The sequence below is a fragment of the Poecilia mexicana genome, unplaced genomic scaffold, assembly GCF_051168715.1.
Source record: "Poecilia mexicana isolate PSO_F unplaced genomic scaffold, ASM5116871v1 scaffold_5, whole genome shotgun sequence".
Classification (NCBI taxonomy): domain Eukaryota; kingdom Metazoa; phylum Chordata; class Actinopteri; order Cyprinodontiformes; family Poeciliidae; genus Poecilia; species Poecilia mexicana.
The window spans coordinates 4,203,056-4,218,611 of record NW_028263374.1 but is presented as its reverse complement, the minus strand read 5'-3'; the positions used below and the strand labels follow the sequence as shown (position 1 = coordinate 4,218,611).

The following is a 15,556-nucleotide window of genomic DNA, read 5'->3' as shown; positions in this document are numbered from 1 at the left end:
GTTGAGTTTAACAGACAACCTGGCAAAGAACCAAATATAAATTGGAAATTTTGACCTCCTTGTTTTACTAGCAGCATGTCTCCAACACCCTTTGTTCCTTTTTTGTTTTTTCCTGTTTTTTTTTAAAGATAAATCAGGAGAACGACAAGTCTGAGTGACAAAAAAAACAGGTATTTTGGCATCAGCAGGGTAGTTGTTAGGTCTGAATCTGGTCACAAAGTAGAACTGAAGGGTCCTGTCTTTCTCTGATTCTGTGTCAAGTCTTTGTTGGATTTCTTCTTTTCTTGTTTCTTAAAATGGGACCGTTTCTCTGATTTGATGATTGGATAAGAATAAGACCTTCAGGAACCCTGGAAAACTACTGACTAAAGGTTAGAAAGAGTTGAGGGGGGAATCTAAAACCATAGTAGCACTCATCACAAGCCCTCTCCTCTTCACTAAGGGGATTTTGTATCCCTCCAGCTTCACCTGTACCTTTTGAATCCTATGATACTGCCAAAACATTTACAAAGTTGGCGGCTGCATATAAAATAAAAATTTTGAGGCACAAATTTGTTGTCAGGTACTTTGAAGGAGATGCTCTTTTCATACTGCTGCACCTAAAGTTACTCAACTCTAACTGCATATTAGGGTTCTTGGCAAAACTCTAAATTGTTCAGATGTCTAAGATAAAAAAATGTCACAAAAAAAAGCAGTTTGAAAAGCTAATCATTTGAAGCTTTGTCCAATTTAAGCACCAAATCCTACTTTCATCACAGCAGTCTCCAAAATATCAAACCTCTCAAGCAAAATTCTTTAAAAGGGCATTTATTTTTAAATCAGGTACAACTGACAAAACTAACCAAAAGCTTTATTATCTGCATGAGACAGAAACACATAAAATACCTCAAAGTGTTGACAGTGCAATAACGTGACATGGTTAAACATGGGTGTCTCAGCTAGCTAGGTAGCGGGCCTGCTAGCTATCCACCATGTCAGCTGTGGTTGCTGGTGGGCTTTAGCATGTGAAGGTGACTGCTTAATGGGAGAAACAAGTCATCCAGTGTTTCCACTGCTCTATTCAACACACCCACCTTTAATTCTTCAGTGGTCTCGTATTCAGACAGCTGTAGGTTCAGAGCTAAAGACAGAAGCTAGTTGAGTGGGTTAGTGGGTTAGAGTGGGACTGTGAGTCAAGTCATTACTACTAGGCTGTTAATGTTTATCGATGAGTACTGATAAAGTGAAATAATTTAGGGCTTAACTTTCATCTGTTTTTTTATTTGAGTAAAAGAGAATAAATATTCTCTAAAAACCAGAGGGTTTTTTTTCTTACTACAGAAAAACACGACGAGTTTCACTTAATTTTTATGAATTACTTCTAAATTATTTTCCTTATTTAATTTACTTATCAAAAGTGGCGACGACGGACTCGGCCGTCCCGTACTCTTCCGCGTGCTGAATGGGTGGGGTGCAGGCCAAGTAGGTAAACACAACCTCTGTCTCTTTGCATTCAGGAAGTGGAACATTATCGCAGTCGTCCTCTCGTTCTTTCAGAATGACTGCGAGCTATTCATTATCTTAGTGTTGTGTGATTCCCCTCTGCCTGCCGTCTGACCCAGGGCTGGTTTGTGGTGAGCACGGCCACCTCACTTGCCCCACTGTCTCCAAATCAACCACTGAAACCTAGGGACTTTTTCAGCCGCTTTGTTTTGCTCTGCACTGTTCCAACCCAGTGACCACAGCAGCTGTACGCTGCGTCTTCTCCCTGGGTTCGCGCACCTTCGTGCTTTTCTGACTGGGGATTCGTGAAGGTGAGACGTGTTGTTGTGTATGAGGAAATAAAAATGTGTTTTCACACGATTTGCCAACTTTTAAGAGAAGTAAGTTTCAAGTGTCATGAGGAAATAAAAGTGTGAAAAAATGTATAGAAGCGCAACAATATTAGAGTAGTGGCTGTTGGTCACATCTGTTTTCTTTTATTTTTGTTTATTATAATTTCATTTAGAAATAATGCAACTTCAAAAGTACAGAAATCGCCTCATAAATTATCTTCCTGACTGGAAATTGTGTTAAATTTTTCCTAGCAGTAATAATTATTACATTTATGTTAATTTGGGATTCATTCTGAAATAAATCCAGGAGAAATTTCAATAAATGAAGGCATCATTGAATATGTAATTTAATTTTGCACTTCAATTCAAAATATTTATTTTACACTTGCAGCGCAAATGTATTCATGACTCTTGCAGATTTAAATTTAAACAGAGTTGTTTTTTTTTTCTACCATGAATAGACTGGCATATATCAAAAAGAAAATAAGACTATGTGAAGGGACTATTAATTGATTTTTTTTTTAACCCCTGGTTTTTACGTACATTTTATTTAAAAAAATAATTTAAGTTATTTCTACCTTTCTCTTTATTCAAGGGGAAAATCTTCATTATCATATCAGCAATCCAACTCATACTAATTGACAAGCTTTCTTTGTGTTTCTGTGTTGCTTGTCTGTAATGAGCCCCAACTCTTCTGGGAAACCTCTTGGTAATCTTTAGCTCCGTCCACAGATTCAAGGATGGACTCTGGCTGGTTTCTTCCAAACACAATGAAGTGACTTCCAGTCAAATGACCTTTGACAATCTGCCAGTGGTATGAATAATTGTGGCGCTTAACTGTGAATTCATCACACAGACAGTGGTGTATGTATTTCAAGAAATTCAAATTCTGGTTTCTCAAAAAAGTATTAAAGCCAATAAGAAAAAAGCAGAAGTGCTGTGCTGAGAGCCACACAATTGTGGGGAAACACTTCTAACTTAATGGTTGTTCTGCAGAAAGTCAGTGACACCCTACACACTTAGTGTAAGATGAGAAAAAATGTTTACTACTGAAGTTGCTGGCTGTACAGAGAGCATTATCTACACAGATCAATGGAAAGTTGAGTGAAAGTAGGCGTAAAACTTGCGCAGGAAGTAGGGATAACTGCAGCCTTTGAGTATTTGTTTACTGGTACTTTGAAAGGTTTTCATTAAAAACTTTTTTGCCAACGTGTCATGTTAATTTTAAACTGTAAATGAATGAAATAAACAAATAAAATGAATGTGACAAACTAATTTTATGAAAAACTGTGTTTTTTCAGTTGTGCAAGTTTAAGTAGTTAAAGCCAACACATGTAAATGGTTGTAATATTAGTACTGTGTGTAATGCATATAGTATATGTACTGTATGACTAACTTTTGGATTTAATAACTGAAAAAAAACTAAAAACTTTTCACTCATCGACTTGATTCCATTTTTTAAACTGCAGCTGTAAAATCTAAATCCTTTAACAGCCAGGTTTCTCCAAATTAAACTTCACCTTTTCATTTGGAAACGTAAAATATTTTTTCTAGAAAATAAATATAATTTTCTTAAACAAATAATAAAGCTAACATGCTTTGTGGTTTTTGCTTACACTTGTGTGCCAGAAGTGATGTCAAAGGTCTCACTCACGACACACCGTAGTCTCTTCTGAGTAAACTTCACACCAGTCTGTATTTTGGAAAGTCATATTCTAAGCCTTCACACGTCTTCAAAAAAAAAAAAAAAAAGTGCCATCACCTTTTACAGCTGCAGCTCGGCTCTCGCTGCCCAGAAACTGCAGCTCTAGATTTCGAAGCACGCCGAAGCGGCTCGTTATCGGAGAGTTTTCACTCTGGCTGATAAGAACGCTCGAGTGTTTTGTGTTAATCTTAGTGCTGCATGAATGAGGAAATCCCGGCTCTACAGTCTATTGTAAGCGTATCAGACTTTATTTTGTGTGTTGGAAGAAAAGTAAAAGAAAAGGAAAAAAAAAAAAACGAACACATCGCCCCTCAGTGAACTGCCTGTTTTGAGTGATTTCAAGAATGTCTAAGTATCCCATGTGATTCTAATACGGAAAGTCCCATCGTGAGTAGTTTGATTGAAATCACTGCACACAGTCAAAAGCAATTAAACCGAGTCTGAGAAGACGGGTCCAAATCAAACGGGACAAACAAAATCGTTCAGCAGAACCTACTTTGACTTATTCGATGAATTGAATTATAACATGAAAGATGTTACTTCCTAGAAAACATAACGCACACAGGAAGGGGGACAGAAAATCCCACAAAGATGGTGTTTTCTAGTTCTGGTGCAGTACTAACCATGCTGTGTTTTTCTTTTTTTTTTTTTTTGTTTCGTACTAACCAGGAGCACAACTTGGACTGGTTTCCTCGGATGCGGGCCATGTCTCTGGTGAGCAGTGACGCCGACGGGGAGCAGAATGAGATCCGAAACCTGCAGGAGAAGCTGGAGTCCACCATGAAGCTGGTGACCAACCTGTCGGGCCAGCTCACCGAGCTCAAAGAGCAGGTTGGTGGGGGGGGGGGGAGAAACGAAGCGGTCTCAGTCGCTCCGTCACGGGGAAAACATGAGAAGTGAGACATCTTTACTGACAAACTCGGACACCTCATGTTGCTCTTAGTTTGTTGCAACTTGTTGCCCTTTGCAGAGCTTAGTAAATGCCAGTGAGTCATAGTTCGCAGCACAGCTTGTGAGCTTTTCAATCTCATTTTGTTTTAATTCCCAACAGCTTAGCTGTTTTTTTTGTTTTTGTTTTTTTAGCAATTTAAAGAATATTTTGGAGTTAGATTGAATCTATTGTTCTATCTAAGTTGCTGTTCCAAACTGTTCTCTCTGCTTGTGATGGTAAGGAACTCTTAAATCTTCAATACTATATACTTTGTATTCACATGTTGTTCTTCGACAGAGAAAAAACGTTTTGCTGAGTCTGCATATAAACAAGACTGTGGTTGCACAATTGCTGCAATCTGCTGCTTCTAGTAAACAGAATTGTAAAATTGTACTTACCCTTGAAATGAGAACCATGTATGAGGAAGTGAATGTTTCTGAGACATTTTGACCCAGACAGGGGGAAATGATTATCGTGTTGCTGAAAGCTGCGAAGGACACACAAACATTGGTCACATTTCACCTCGGATTGATTTATTTCTGTGCTGAGAATGACTTAATTTTCTAAAGAGAAGACTTGAATTCCATTTATTTACACATTAAATGTACAGGTTAGTTACCTAAGGTTTGGTTTTAAAACTTAGGTAAAGTTTAAAGCCAGTCTTTACCTAAAATGTTCAGGTAAAGATTTTAAGTTTAAAAAAAAAAAAACTTTATCTAAAAACTTAGGTAAAGTGACTAACTTTTTTTTAGTTTTTTGCCAAAAAAAAAAAGTCTAAACTTCAGAAAGAGGATAGCAGATGTTTATTGTCACAGCGAAGGCTATGCTGCCATTTCCAAATGTTTCACGGTGTCTAGAAGGCACTACGATGAATTATTGCAGAGCAGCAAGAGTTGCAAGCAAAACTGGGCGCAAAATTTTCAAAACTTTGGAGAGAGAAGTTATTAGAGATGTCAACGAGGATTGTTGTAGCTCAGCTGGCCTCTACTGGAGTTGAAGTGTCAAGGAAGACGGTTGGGAGAGCTTTTCATTGTGGAGGACTATGAGGTCAACGCAGGGGCGCAACTACATATTATTCAGGTGGATGCGAAAACATAAATCGGCGACTGACTAAAGTTTAGCCGTGAATATCTGAAAAATGACGACTTGTTTTGGGAGTGTTTGGTCTGAGGAGACTAAACTTGAGTTCTTTAGACACACATTTATTTTTCTGTATTTTTCAATCCTAAAAACACAGTTCCCACTGAAAAATATAGTGGCATCAGGTTGTGGAGCCATTTTGCTGCTCCAGGCACTGGGTTGATCGTACCATGAAAACATTCTGGAGAATATTTTGGAGAAACTTGCCGCAAGTCTCTTTTTTGGCCGTCGCTGGGTCTTTCAACAAGACAAGATAATGACCCAAAGTATACCTTCTAGTCAGTCACAAACCTTTTGAGGGACATGGAGATCAGGGTCCTGGAGGATCCCACAGAGATCCCAGTTCTCAATTTGTGACGGTCAGTGTTTATGCTCAAAGACCACGGAATCTAGACGAGCTGCAATGACTTGCCATGAAAAGTTGCCCCGTCTACCTCAAGAGTCATGTGCCAAGAGAAGAAGAACTACAGGAAGAAGGTGAAGTCATTTATAAGACAGAGAGGCCACACAATTGACTATTGAATGTCAAAAGGGCCTTCTCAGTTTTCTTATTTTCAGCACATCAGTAAAATACACAGATCAAACTTTGTGGAGTCTTTTTTTTTTTTTTTTTTTGAAGCCGTACAAATATGAACAGTGTTTGTTATGGTCATTTCCATGGAAATATAAAGAGTTTTGTGTGATTTCATCAGGGGGGCTAACATTCCTGGCCTTAGGTGTAGTTGTCGCACACATAGCGCCAACAGTTGCCATCATGTTTGCCATAAAAGTCAATGAGTTTTTACATAGCTGTGGAGGAATTTTGGCCCAACTTTATTCGTAGAATTGTTCCAATTCAGTCACAGCCAAAGGTCGTGTTACACCATCTCAATCAGATTTAAGTCCAGATTTGACTTGAATACTCCACATTTTTAGAATAGAATGTACTTTGTTGTACTCCAGGGGAAATTTGTCATGGACTCAAGGGTGTATTCTGCATAGTAGTAGCTGCCCAAACAAACCATAAATATTCAAAAAGCATATATATATATATATATATATATATATATATATATATATATATATATATATATATGCTAACATATGCTGATGGCTGAACACACTCCCTAGGTACCCTAGTTTATGAAGTAGACTCCAACCATCACACTACTGTCACAGTTGGTATGATGTTCCTCTTCTGAAATGCTGTTAGTTTTACTAACAGATGGAACAAGACGCACACTTTTCCAAAAAGTTCCACTATTGTGTCATCAATGCACAGAATATATCCCCAAAGGTCTTGGGGATCATCAAGTTACTTTTCGGTGACTTGACCCTATGACCTTTTGGTCCATAGCGTTGGCCTTGGAACCCTCCAATCAATGCCACTCTTACTCTGTCACTTTCTCGTTGAAGAATCATCATCATTGATCTTAGGTGGAGCAAATGATTTCTCTAGTTCTTAAGATCTTGTTCATTTTTCCTTTGTAAATTCCTGAATGAGTGGTTTGTCAGGAATTGTGTCACAAGGTGGCATTTGCCTATTAACCCCCATTTGCGTTTTTTTTTTTTTTTTTCCTGGCTAACCTTCAAATCTGTTGGCAGGTGCTTGGAGGACACTGTGACTCAGTATCTGTAACAGTACGGGTTATGAAAGTTATGTAGCTCTTTCAATTAAACCATTAAAAATCTGCTTTTTTGTATTCACCGAGTCTAATCTTTGATATTAAGTTTGTCTGAAGATCTGAAACATTAGGTGTGAGAAAAAAAACGGAAGAAGTCTATAAAGGTGCAAATACTTTTTCACAGCTTTGTAAGTGTAAATTGAGTGAATTTCCATGCCAGAACTGCAGAAGTACCATCACAACAATGAGGGAAATTGTTGAGTAATTCTCCATTAATTTGTGTTCTACTTTCATTCCATTATTTTTAAAAAGGTTAGCTTGCTAACATTTAACTTTAACTTCTGACATATACAAAACTTGGCATTTAAAAAAAAACTTCACCTTTATTGAGTAATGCCAAGGAAAATTGACTTAAGCATAATATTAAGGCTTCTCCTCTGTTAGCTGAGCTAAACTATCCACTTTATGAGCCTTGAGGACCTCAAGCCATTCCTTTCCTAAGCAGAGCCATATCCTTTGAAACACTCATTGCAGGACCACTTTGTCTTTTCACTATTATACCATTGTGTTTCAGTGCTGTGCCGTATTTCACAACGTTATGTTAATTAAAGTTATTTCTGAGCACAAAGGTCCTTCTGATTCCAGCTGCTGCAAAGGTTACCACTGGTGTTATGAGTCAGGCTTTGCTTGATCTCTGAAATTCTAATCAACTCAGTTTCAGTATCAGTCGCTCGTATTGTGCTGCTGTCGTCAGACAAGCCGGCAGGGTGGATGACGAAGCTGGCAAGATTTCAGAAGAATCAGTTTCAGTTGCACTGCGCATTGCATTTGTGTGCCGCAGATGTTAGTTTCTGCAAAGTGGTACGGAAAACCGTATCATCAACGACGGTAGTTCAGGGAAGCTCGAGCTGAAGATGATGATCATACTAGCAAAAGTGACCTAGCAAAAAAAAAACAAACAAACAAAAAAAAACCCCTCATCTCTCTGATCTTCAGATGACAGAGCAGAGGAAGCAGAAGCAGCGGATTGGCCTGCTGGGACACCCTCAGCACTTGAACGTCAACCCCCAGCAGCCTGCGTAGGGTCCGACTGCCGACGGAGTCCGGGGAGCCGCTCGGTGTCTGGAAAGGAAGCCGTCGGGTCCTGGAACCGAGGTTTCACGATAATGTATGCAGCAGTGAGTGTGAAAGTACCTTACAAACGGTAGGGAAACGTTGTAACATAGATAGCTATAAGGCGATTTGTAGCTCTACCCCACGCAAAGTGTTACTCCAGACAGTAACACACACCCACCTCATTCTGTTCTGTTCAATCTGTGCCAAATGTTTTTTTCTTTTTTTTTTTTCTTTTTTTCTGAAGAAAGAATTTGGATTTCTTGACAAACGGCCCTTAAGGGTTCAATTGGAAACATGATAGAATTGTTGTTGGGTTTTTTTATTTATTTAAAATTTTTTGTATTTATACTCCTAACACACTGAGCAGTATTTATTGTTATTCTTTTGTACGTTGTGCAATATATTAACTTAAATATGCAACCAAATGGTGTGTAGATTTAAGTTTTAAAACTTAATTTAAATCCACCTGGGAATGGTTTAGCCTGTTCTTTGTCTCTAGATAAATAAGCTGTTATTCATCTGTATTTACACATAAACTCAGATATAATAATAATAATAATTAGTTGGGCTTCATAATATTACTTTTCTTTTAGTTTGTCAAAATGTGCATACCGTTTTGAGTGGCTTCTACACTCGGTAGATAGGATATTGTGTGAGAGCAATATAAACAAATAGATTACTTCCATTATATGGTCAAATATTTGTGTTAAGTTATTTTATGGGGGAGTAGCTTTATGATTTAACTGGGTTACAAACAGCCATCTAAAACGTGTGTATGCTGTTAGAGGGTTGCTCAGGAGTCATGTAGTTTCTACAGTAATAATTACCACTGGTGTACTCTGACATGTGGCTGCTGCTTCTGCGGGAACTGGTCTTTTAGTTTGAAGTTTTTAGTTCTTTCCATGTTAGGAATGTACCTTTTGTTTTCGACGAGGGACGACTTTGTGTATATAAAGTTTGTTGCTTTAACTTTGCTTTTGTATAGAAAATTAAGGTGGACAAAAAAATATCACTGTCACAAAATGTTAAGGGTAAACAAAGCAAAACATTGTCAATTTGTACATAGAGGTAGAATTATTTATTAAAATTGTAATTATCCTTTAATTGTGCTGTCTTTTTTTGTTTCATGTACAGATTGCTGAATGCAACAATTCGTGATATTTTTTCTTTGGTGGGGTTGGGAGGTGACGTATTGATAAATTTTTATGTTACTGGTCACCTTAGTAGACATTTAAAAAATTTAAAGTGTGCATATCACCATACTTTAAAGGTAATATGTAGAATATGATTATACAAAATATATGAATGAGCACCAGTTGTCAATTTGCATCTAGTTGGGACTCATATTGTAAATTTGTCACTGTAAGTATACAGATATAAACAATAATTTCTGAGGGGGGGGGGGGGGGTTTGTCTCACATCATGAACTAAACACACAGACTACAGGGTAAATATTCAGTTATTTTGAGCATATGCTTTAATATGTTATGTATCAATCATAGCTATATTATGAGCTAGAAGCACTTAAAAAAACCTTCTAAATTAAGTAGGTATTTATTCCACATTTTAAGTCTAAAAATCAGATTAGCATTAAATGCTACTTTATTATAGATGTAGCATATATAGATGTTTATTATATGTCGTCGCAGGAGCAAAAAATGCTTACATTTTTTAAGTAGTGTTCTTAGTGAATGAGTAGTAAAATTCACTATTTAGTGAGGTCAAATGTGAGCCTGCGTTGCCCTGGTAATATTAACAAAAGCTTGAATATATCCGTCTGAAACATTTCCTGCCCTCCTCTGACGACTATCAGAAAAAAGCTGCTGAATTTCTTGCCCATTTCCCGCTCCCCCGCTTGCAAGTCGGCTGACTCCGATGTTTTGAAGCCCTTTCTAAATATAGCCAGTCTGCTTCGGGATGTCGGCGAGTGGAACCGACTGACCAGTCGGCCACTCTCGGTTTTCTGCGAGCCTGACGTCAGCGGCAAGGGATCCTGTGTGCCTAGTCCATGAGGAGCTCAACGTGACGGGCTGATTTAATCAACACAGCAGCGGCTCTGAAAAAAAAAAAAGGAAAAAACGCAGCTACAACAAACTGCAGCCACCGTGTCATCCTGCCGCAGGTGCACGTGCCAAGCAACAATCGGGTACGGTATGAAATTACACGCGTGACACTTTGGCTGTCTCCAGAAAGACCAAAGTGATTTCTGTGGTAGCCACCAGATCATTAAAAAGCGTTCCAGTCTCATAGCACTTTCTTCCACTAAAATGTTTATTTTTTATTATTATTTTTACATAAATCCCTATTTTATGAAAAATAGTTATCAAGTTATTTTGTGCTTATGTTTAACTTGGACTGCGTTTTTTCGCAACAATAAAACGATTAAAGTTGTATTTTGCTTATTTGTCCGTTTCTGTTGTACACAGCACAATAAGCTCACGAGCCCGTCACCACGCTGATAATGGCGCTATCTTTATAATAACCCGCTGTTCTTTAGTTAGCTGTGCATCTGGTGAGGTTGCATTGGTTTTATGTCCTAACCCCATGTCTGAACGTGTAACATAAACAGCGGCATATCCGCAATTTTGGGGGTAATGTTTCACCTCATGTCGGCGGGGGAACTGTTGCTCTACTTTCTGTTGATGTAAACACACCGAGGCTCTGATAGAGAGAGAGAGAAAAAAAAAAAAACAGAGAAAGAAAAAGCTCAGCCGCGCAGAGCCAGCCGGAGGAGCATGGTGCTCCACGGGACTCAGCCCGGAGTACTACTGAAAGAGGTGGGGCTATAGCAATCCGATTTTACATTTAATGAAGGCGGAAGAGTTGCATTTTATTTTTGTGATGTATTTTTCAAATATTTGGTTAAATTACTGGTAAACAATGTTTTCTTTTAAGCCAAGATTACCATACTACTGACTCATATATCCAATCTGGCTTTAAAATTTCTACACCTCAACTTGAGGATTTTAATGTATCTTAACTAATATGATAAAATTGTATTTTGTACCCCCAATATGATGCAATATTGTATGGCATGCATTTTAATTTTGACTTGGAGATATCTTATCTAAAATTGCAAATAGTGAATGGCCATTATAAAATCTGCATGAGCATTCTCTCATTTGTTTTGTCAAAAAATAATATTTCTAACTCTGGATATAATATGAGCACTTATATACTTGGTAAAAAAAATAAATAAAAAACAACGAGCAGTGACAGAATTTGTAAGCATTGCAGTATCTAGACTAGCTAACTGTCAACCATTGAACCATTATTGATGATAAGGAAACAGAGACTACATTTGTGCAACTCTTGTTTAAAATCCAAAGGGTGGTCAGACCTGAACATAACTCTACTCTGAACATAGATAATTTAAAGCGAATATTGATTATGCTAAAACAGGAAGTATTCTCATTCTCTTAAGAAAAAAAAACAACACACAATACGAACTTGTTAGATCTCGACTTTAGCATTCAGCACTGATTAGAGATTATTTAAGACAGTTTGTGGACCATTTTATTCGTGAAAAGACAAAAAATATAAATATTTAAAATCTCATCTGCTGCTCGTGAACTCGGTACATTGCATCTAACTGAACATTATTACCAACTACAAATGGGTGCGTCTGTTGATTAAATATAAAAATGGCTTGCCATCCCCGGCCCCTCCTGGCGGCACGAAGCGGGGAGGGGGTGGGGGTTGCTGGGAGGGTGAGGAGTTGAAATCGCCGTCCAACACGTGAGGCTCATGTGACGGAGGAGAGGCAGTTTCTCTCTCAGGGAGAGAGAGAGACGTGCCTGCAGTCACAGGGTTTATTTAACACGTAGTCACCAACCCACCCAGCTCTCACACATCGCGCGGGGCGTGGAGCTTTCCTCGGCATACTAACGAGCCCCGACCTTAGAGTGACAGCACTCTAAACTGCGACCAGCTTCAGCCTACAGCAGGATCACACCGGAGGAGGCGTGCTACTTCTTTTTCGTTTTTGTTATTCTTGACTTTTTTCGCCCTCTCTTTCTTTTCTTTTTTTGTTTTTTTTTTTTTGTTAAGGAGCGAGCGCTTTTCAGGTTATTTTTTTTCGCCCGTCAATAAAGCGACATGGAGCGGATTACAAGTGCGCAACCACCTCCTTATGTTCCGAAACACGCATCAATGGATATACCTGACATGCGCCGGTAAATATACGATGCGTTTTAAAAACCTAAACCTTCTGTTGTGCTCTATGAAACCCTTAAATCTCAAATATAATTTTAATTTCTTTCCTTTTACAGACTAGAATATCCTATTTATATGTGCAAAAGCAGGAGGGGTATGAAGGGCAGGGATGAATGCAAGGTAAATTTCATTTCAAAATGGAAAATAATAATAATAATTTCTGCATTTATTCAGTTTGATTTCTGGATCCTAAATATTACTGACAACATTTTAACTTTGTCCAGGAGACTTACAAGTTGCCACACAGACTGATCGAAAAGAAAAGACGGGACAGAATAAATGAATGCATTGCCCAGTTGAAGGACCTGTTGCCAGAACATCTTAAGCTTACAGTGAGTAATGTATTTTTTTTAGTCTGAGAGACTGAAATACAATTGATTGCGTCAAATGTTGGTTTAAATTTTTTTTTGTCTTTTTTCAAAAGCTGTAGAATGAGCTACATTTAAAAATTATGTTTTAAAATTTTAACTACAGTTTCAATTCCTGATTAGCATTTTGTAGAGTTTAATATTTAATCTTGTAAGGAATCATCCTTGTGTGCATAGTTTGCGTAGTTTCCCCCCAGTGTTGGCCGCTAGCCCTCTGTTCAGCTGCAGAATGTGTTACATAAGGAAGATCAACATGCTTATCGAAGGTCTTCCTGTTTTAGACGCTGGGTCATCTGGAGAAAGCCGTGGTGCTGGAACTCACGCTGAAGCATGTGAAAACTCTGAGCGCTGTCCTGGAGCAACAACAGCAGAAAATAGTGGCGCTCCAGAAAGACCTGCAGATCGGTAAGTTGGATTTCTAGTGGCCGTGCCTTCAGTTGGGATCATTAACAAGTAGCTTTTCTTTGAGAATCTGAAGGACAAGTGTGTTTTTTAAAAGCTAAGGTCTTAAAGAAATTGAGTTTCATTTTGATTGTGTTCATTCAGGTGATAACGTGGGAGATGGTGCTGAGACCAGTGAGGAAATGTTCCGCTCTGGCTTTCACCTCTGTGCCAGAGAAGTCCTCCATTACCTGGCGAGTCAAGAGACCAGCAGGGATCTGACCCCCTCACACGTCATCAGTCACATCCAGAAGGTGGCGGCTGAAGTTCTCCACAATGAAAGCAGCCCTCAACCCAACAGGTCCTCCGCCCGAGAGTCTGACGAGGCAAAGAGGCCAGTCAGGCAGCCGTCGGCGTTGCCCGAGGCCCCGGCTAGGAACTGCGTCCCGGTCATCCAACGGACTTGCCACCATGGGACGGGGGAGCAGAGTGGCAGCGATACGGACACTGACAGCGGCTACGGGGGAGAACACGACAAGCCTAAAGCCCAGTGGTCGGAAAACAATGAGAGGGAGGTTGAGGCAAAGCCTCCCACGTCAGAACGGATTGTCGGTGTCATCAAGCAGGAAGGCGACCAGCCCCGGGCAAAGAGGTTAAGAGTGGACTCTGAGGATGAGATGCTCTCCTTTCACCCAGCGGGAGCTCCTGGCAGTTATGTAAACGTCTCCCCCAACCAGCCCCCTTTTTGCCTCCCTTTCTACCTCATCCCCCCATCAACGGCAGCAGCTGCGGCATATCTCCCGATGCTGGAAAAATGTTGGTACCCTGGCGGCATGCCCATCATGTACCCGGGCCTGGCCGGTCCCACGCCAGGCCTGCCCTCGGAGCCGTTGCCCTCGTCTCTGTTGATGTCTCCAAGGGCGGGGTCTCCGGTGGCCTCTCCGGTGGCCCACCGCATCCCAATGGATTCCCCCACTCTCCACAAAGCTTTAAGGCAGGTCTCTCCTTTGAACTTGGAAACCAAAGACTGAGCAGACGGTTCACCTATCAGCTTTGCCCCACTGAATGTTGAACCAGAGGGTACAGTGTTGACCCTCCTTGGTAACTTGTCCCCTCAGAGCAGAACCCTTTAAGGTCAACACTGTCAGACATTGACCCTCTGACTATTTTTGAGGCTCATATTAAAGACTCTGTACAACCCCTTCAACACTGTGAAGACGGCCATCTTAAAGAGCGCACAAGAGATTTCAAAGTTTATACGTTTTTTGGACTCCAGAAATGATGAATGTCAGAGGAAACCCCAGAATGTACCCCATATTCCTCCTTTTATTTCTTGTCCCAAATCAATTTGGACCTGTGTTGTTGTTCACCACCCCTGTAATGAATGTAAAGCTGTATAAAGAAGAAAATATTAACAATAAAATCTCCTGTGAATGCTGCTGTAGATCAGCAAATGTCAGGATCTACCCTCAGTGTTTGCCACCCCCGGGTACAGCAACAAGCCATTTTAACCAAAAAAAGAAAAAGAACCAGTATGTCTGGGTCCTGACCTCCCAGGCCTAACTTCTTTCATGTCTGTTTGTGCCGCCACTGAAAACAAATGCAGGAATTCATGAAGTTCAGAGAATTCAGGGTGTTGGCCCGCCATAGCCCGTACCAAGTGCGTCACCTAATCTGTCGAAGCGGGCTTCTAAAACCTAATCTGTGACTCACGGCTATTTTTATTTGATTACGTTTTTTTAAAAATTGCATCGAGATGGAGCTCCTGTGAAGTAACGTTTTGGTTTTGCTTTTCTCTTTGTACATCTCTATTTTTGATACAAGACCCGCAGAGTGTTTTTTTTTGTGTGTGTGTGCGTGTGTGTGTATAGCTGCCGCAGGAAGGATGAGGCAGCAAGTTTGTAGACGTGCATCTGAAGCTCCTGTTCCCGCCTTCTTCGCTCATTTAACCCAAACACCATGATGACTGGAGTTGCAAACAAATTCGATGTTTGTCTTTAGCAAGAGAGCTTGAATGTAAAGTTCCCAAAAACATCTAGTTTTGTATAGAAAGAGGTACTTTAATTTGTTTTATTTTGACATTGTAACAAAAGGCTGTACATATTTTGTATATAAAGTATTATTGATATAAATATATATATTAAAGTAATAATAAAGCTTTTGGTCCTTCTGTGGAGTCTGTGTTTGACCGCCTGTTTGGCTTCAACGTGTTGCAGCCAGCCGCCCTGACAACTCCTCAGCACACCTCTTACATAACACTTACATAACCCATAAAGCTGCAC

The 15,556-nt window shown here is 39.6% G+C and overlaps 2 protein-coding genes and 1 long non-coding RNA gene across 9 annotated transcripts in view; 2 read left to right on the top strand and 1 right to left on the bottom strand.

Annotated features, from left to right (window-relative positions):
- LOC106908051 (inositol 1,4,5-trisphosphate-gated calcium channel ITPR1-like) overlaps positions 1-9,414 on the top strand; it is a 121,387-nt gene extending 111,973 nt beyond the window's left edge. For all 4 annotated transcript variants that reach the window (XM_088005361.1, XM_088005359.1, XM_088005360.1 and 1 more), the window contains exons 58-59: positions 4,189-4,350; positions 8,191-9,414. In XM_088005361.1, the coding sequence (XP_087861487.1) occupies positions 4,189-4,350; positions 8,191-8,277 (249 nt within the window). In that variant the 3' untranslated portion in view covers positions 8,278-9,414. The remainder of the gene's footprint in view (positions 1-4,188; positions 4,351-8,190) is intronic.
- The window catches only part of LOC148159592 (uncharacterized), a 285,054-nt gene that overhangs the window by 20,826 nt on the left and 248,672 nt on the right, over positions 1-15,556 (bottom strand). The window lies entirely within an intron of this gene.
- LOC106929002 (class E basic helix-loop-helix protein 40-like) lies at positions 12,055-15,444 on the top strand. The gene is made up of 5 exons (XM_015005651.2): positions 12,055-12,485; positions 12,582-12,645; positions 12,750-12,857; positions 13,175-13,298; positions 13,440-15,444. Exons 1-5 carry the CDS (start codon positions 12,409-12,411, stop codon positions 14,303-14,305), a joined length of 1,239 nt encoding a protein of 412 aa, XP_014861137.2. The 5' UTR covers positions 12,055-12,408; the 3' UTR covers positions 14,306-15,444.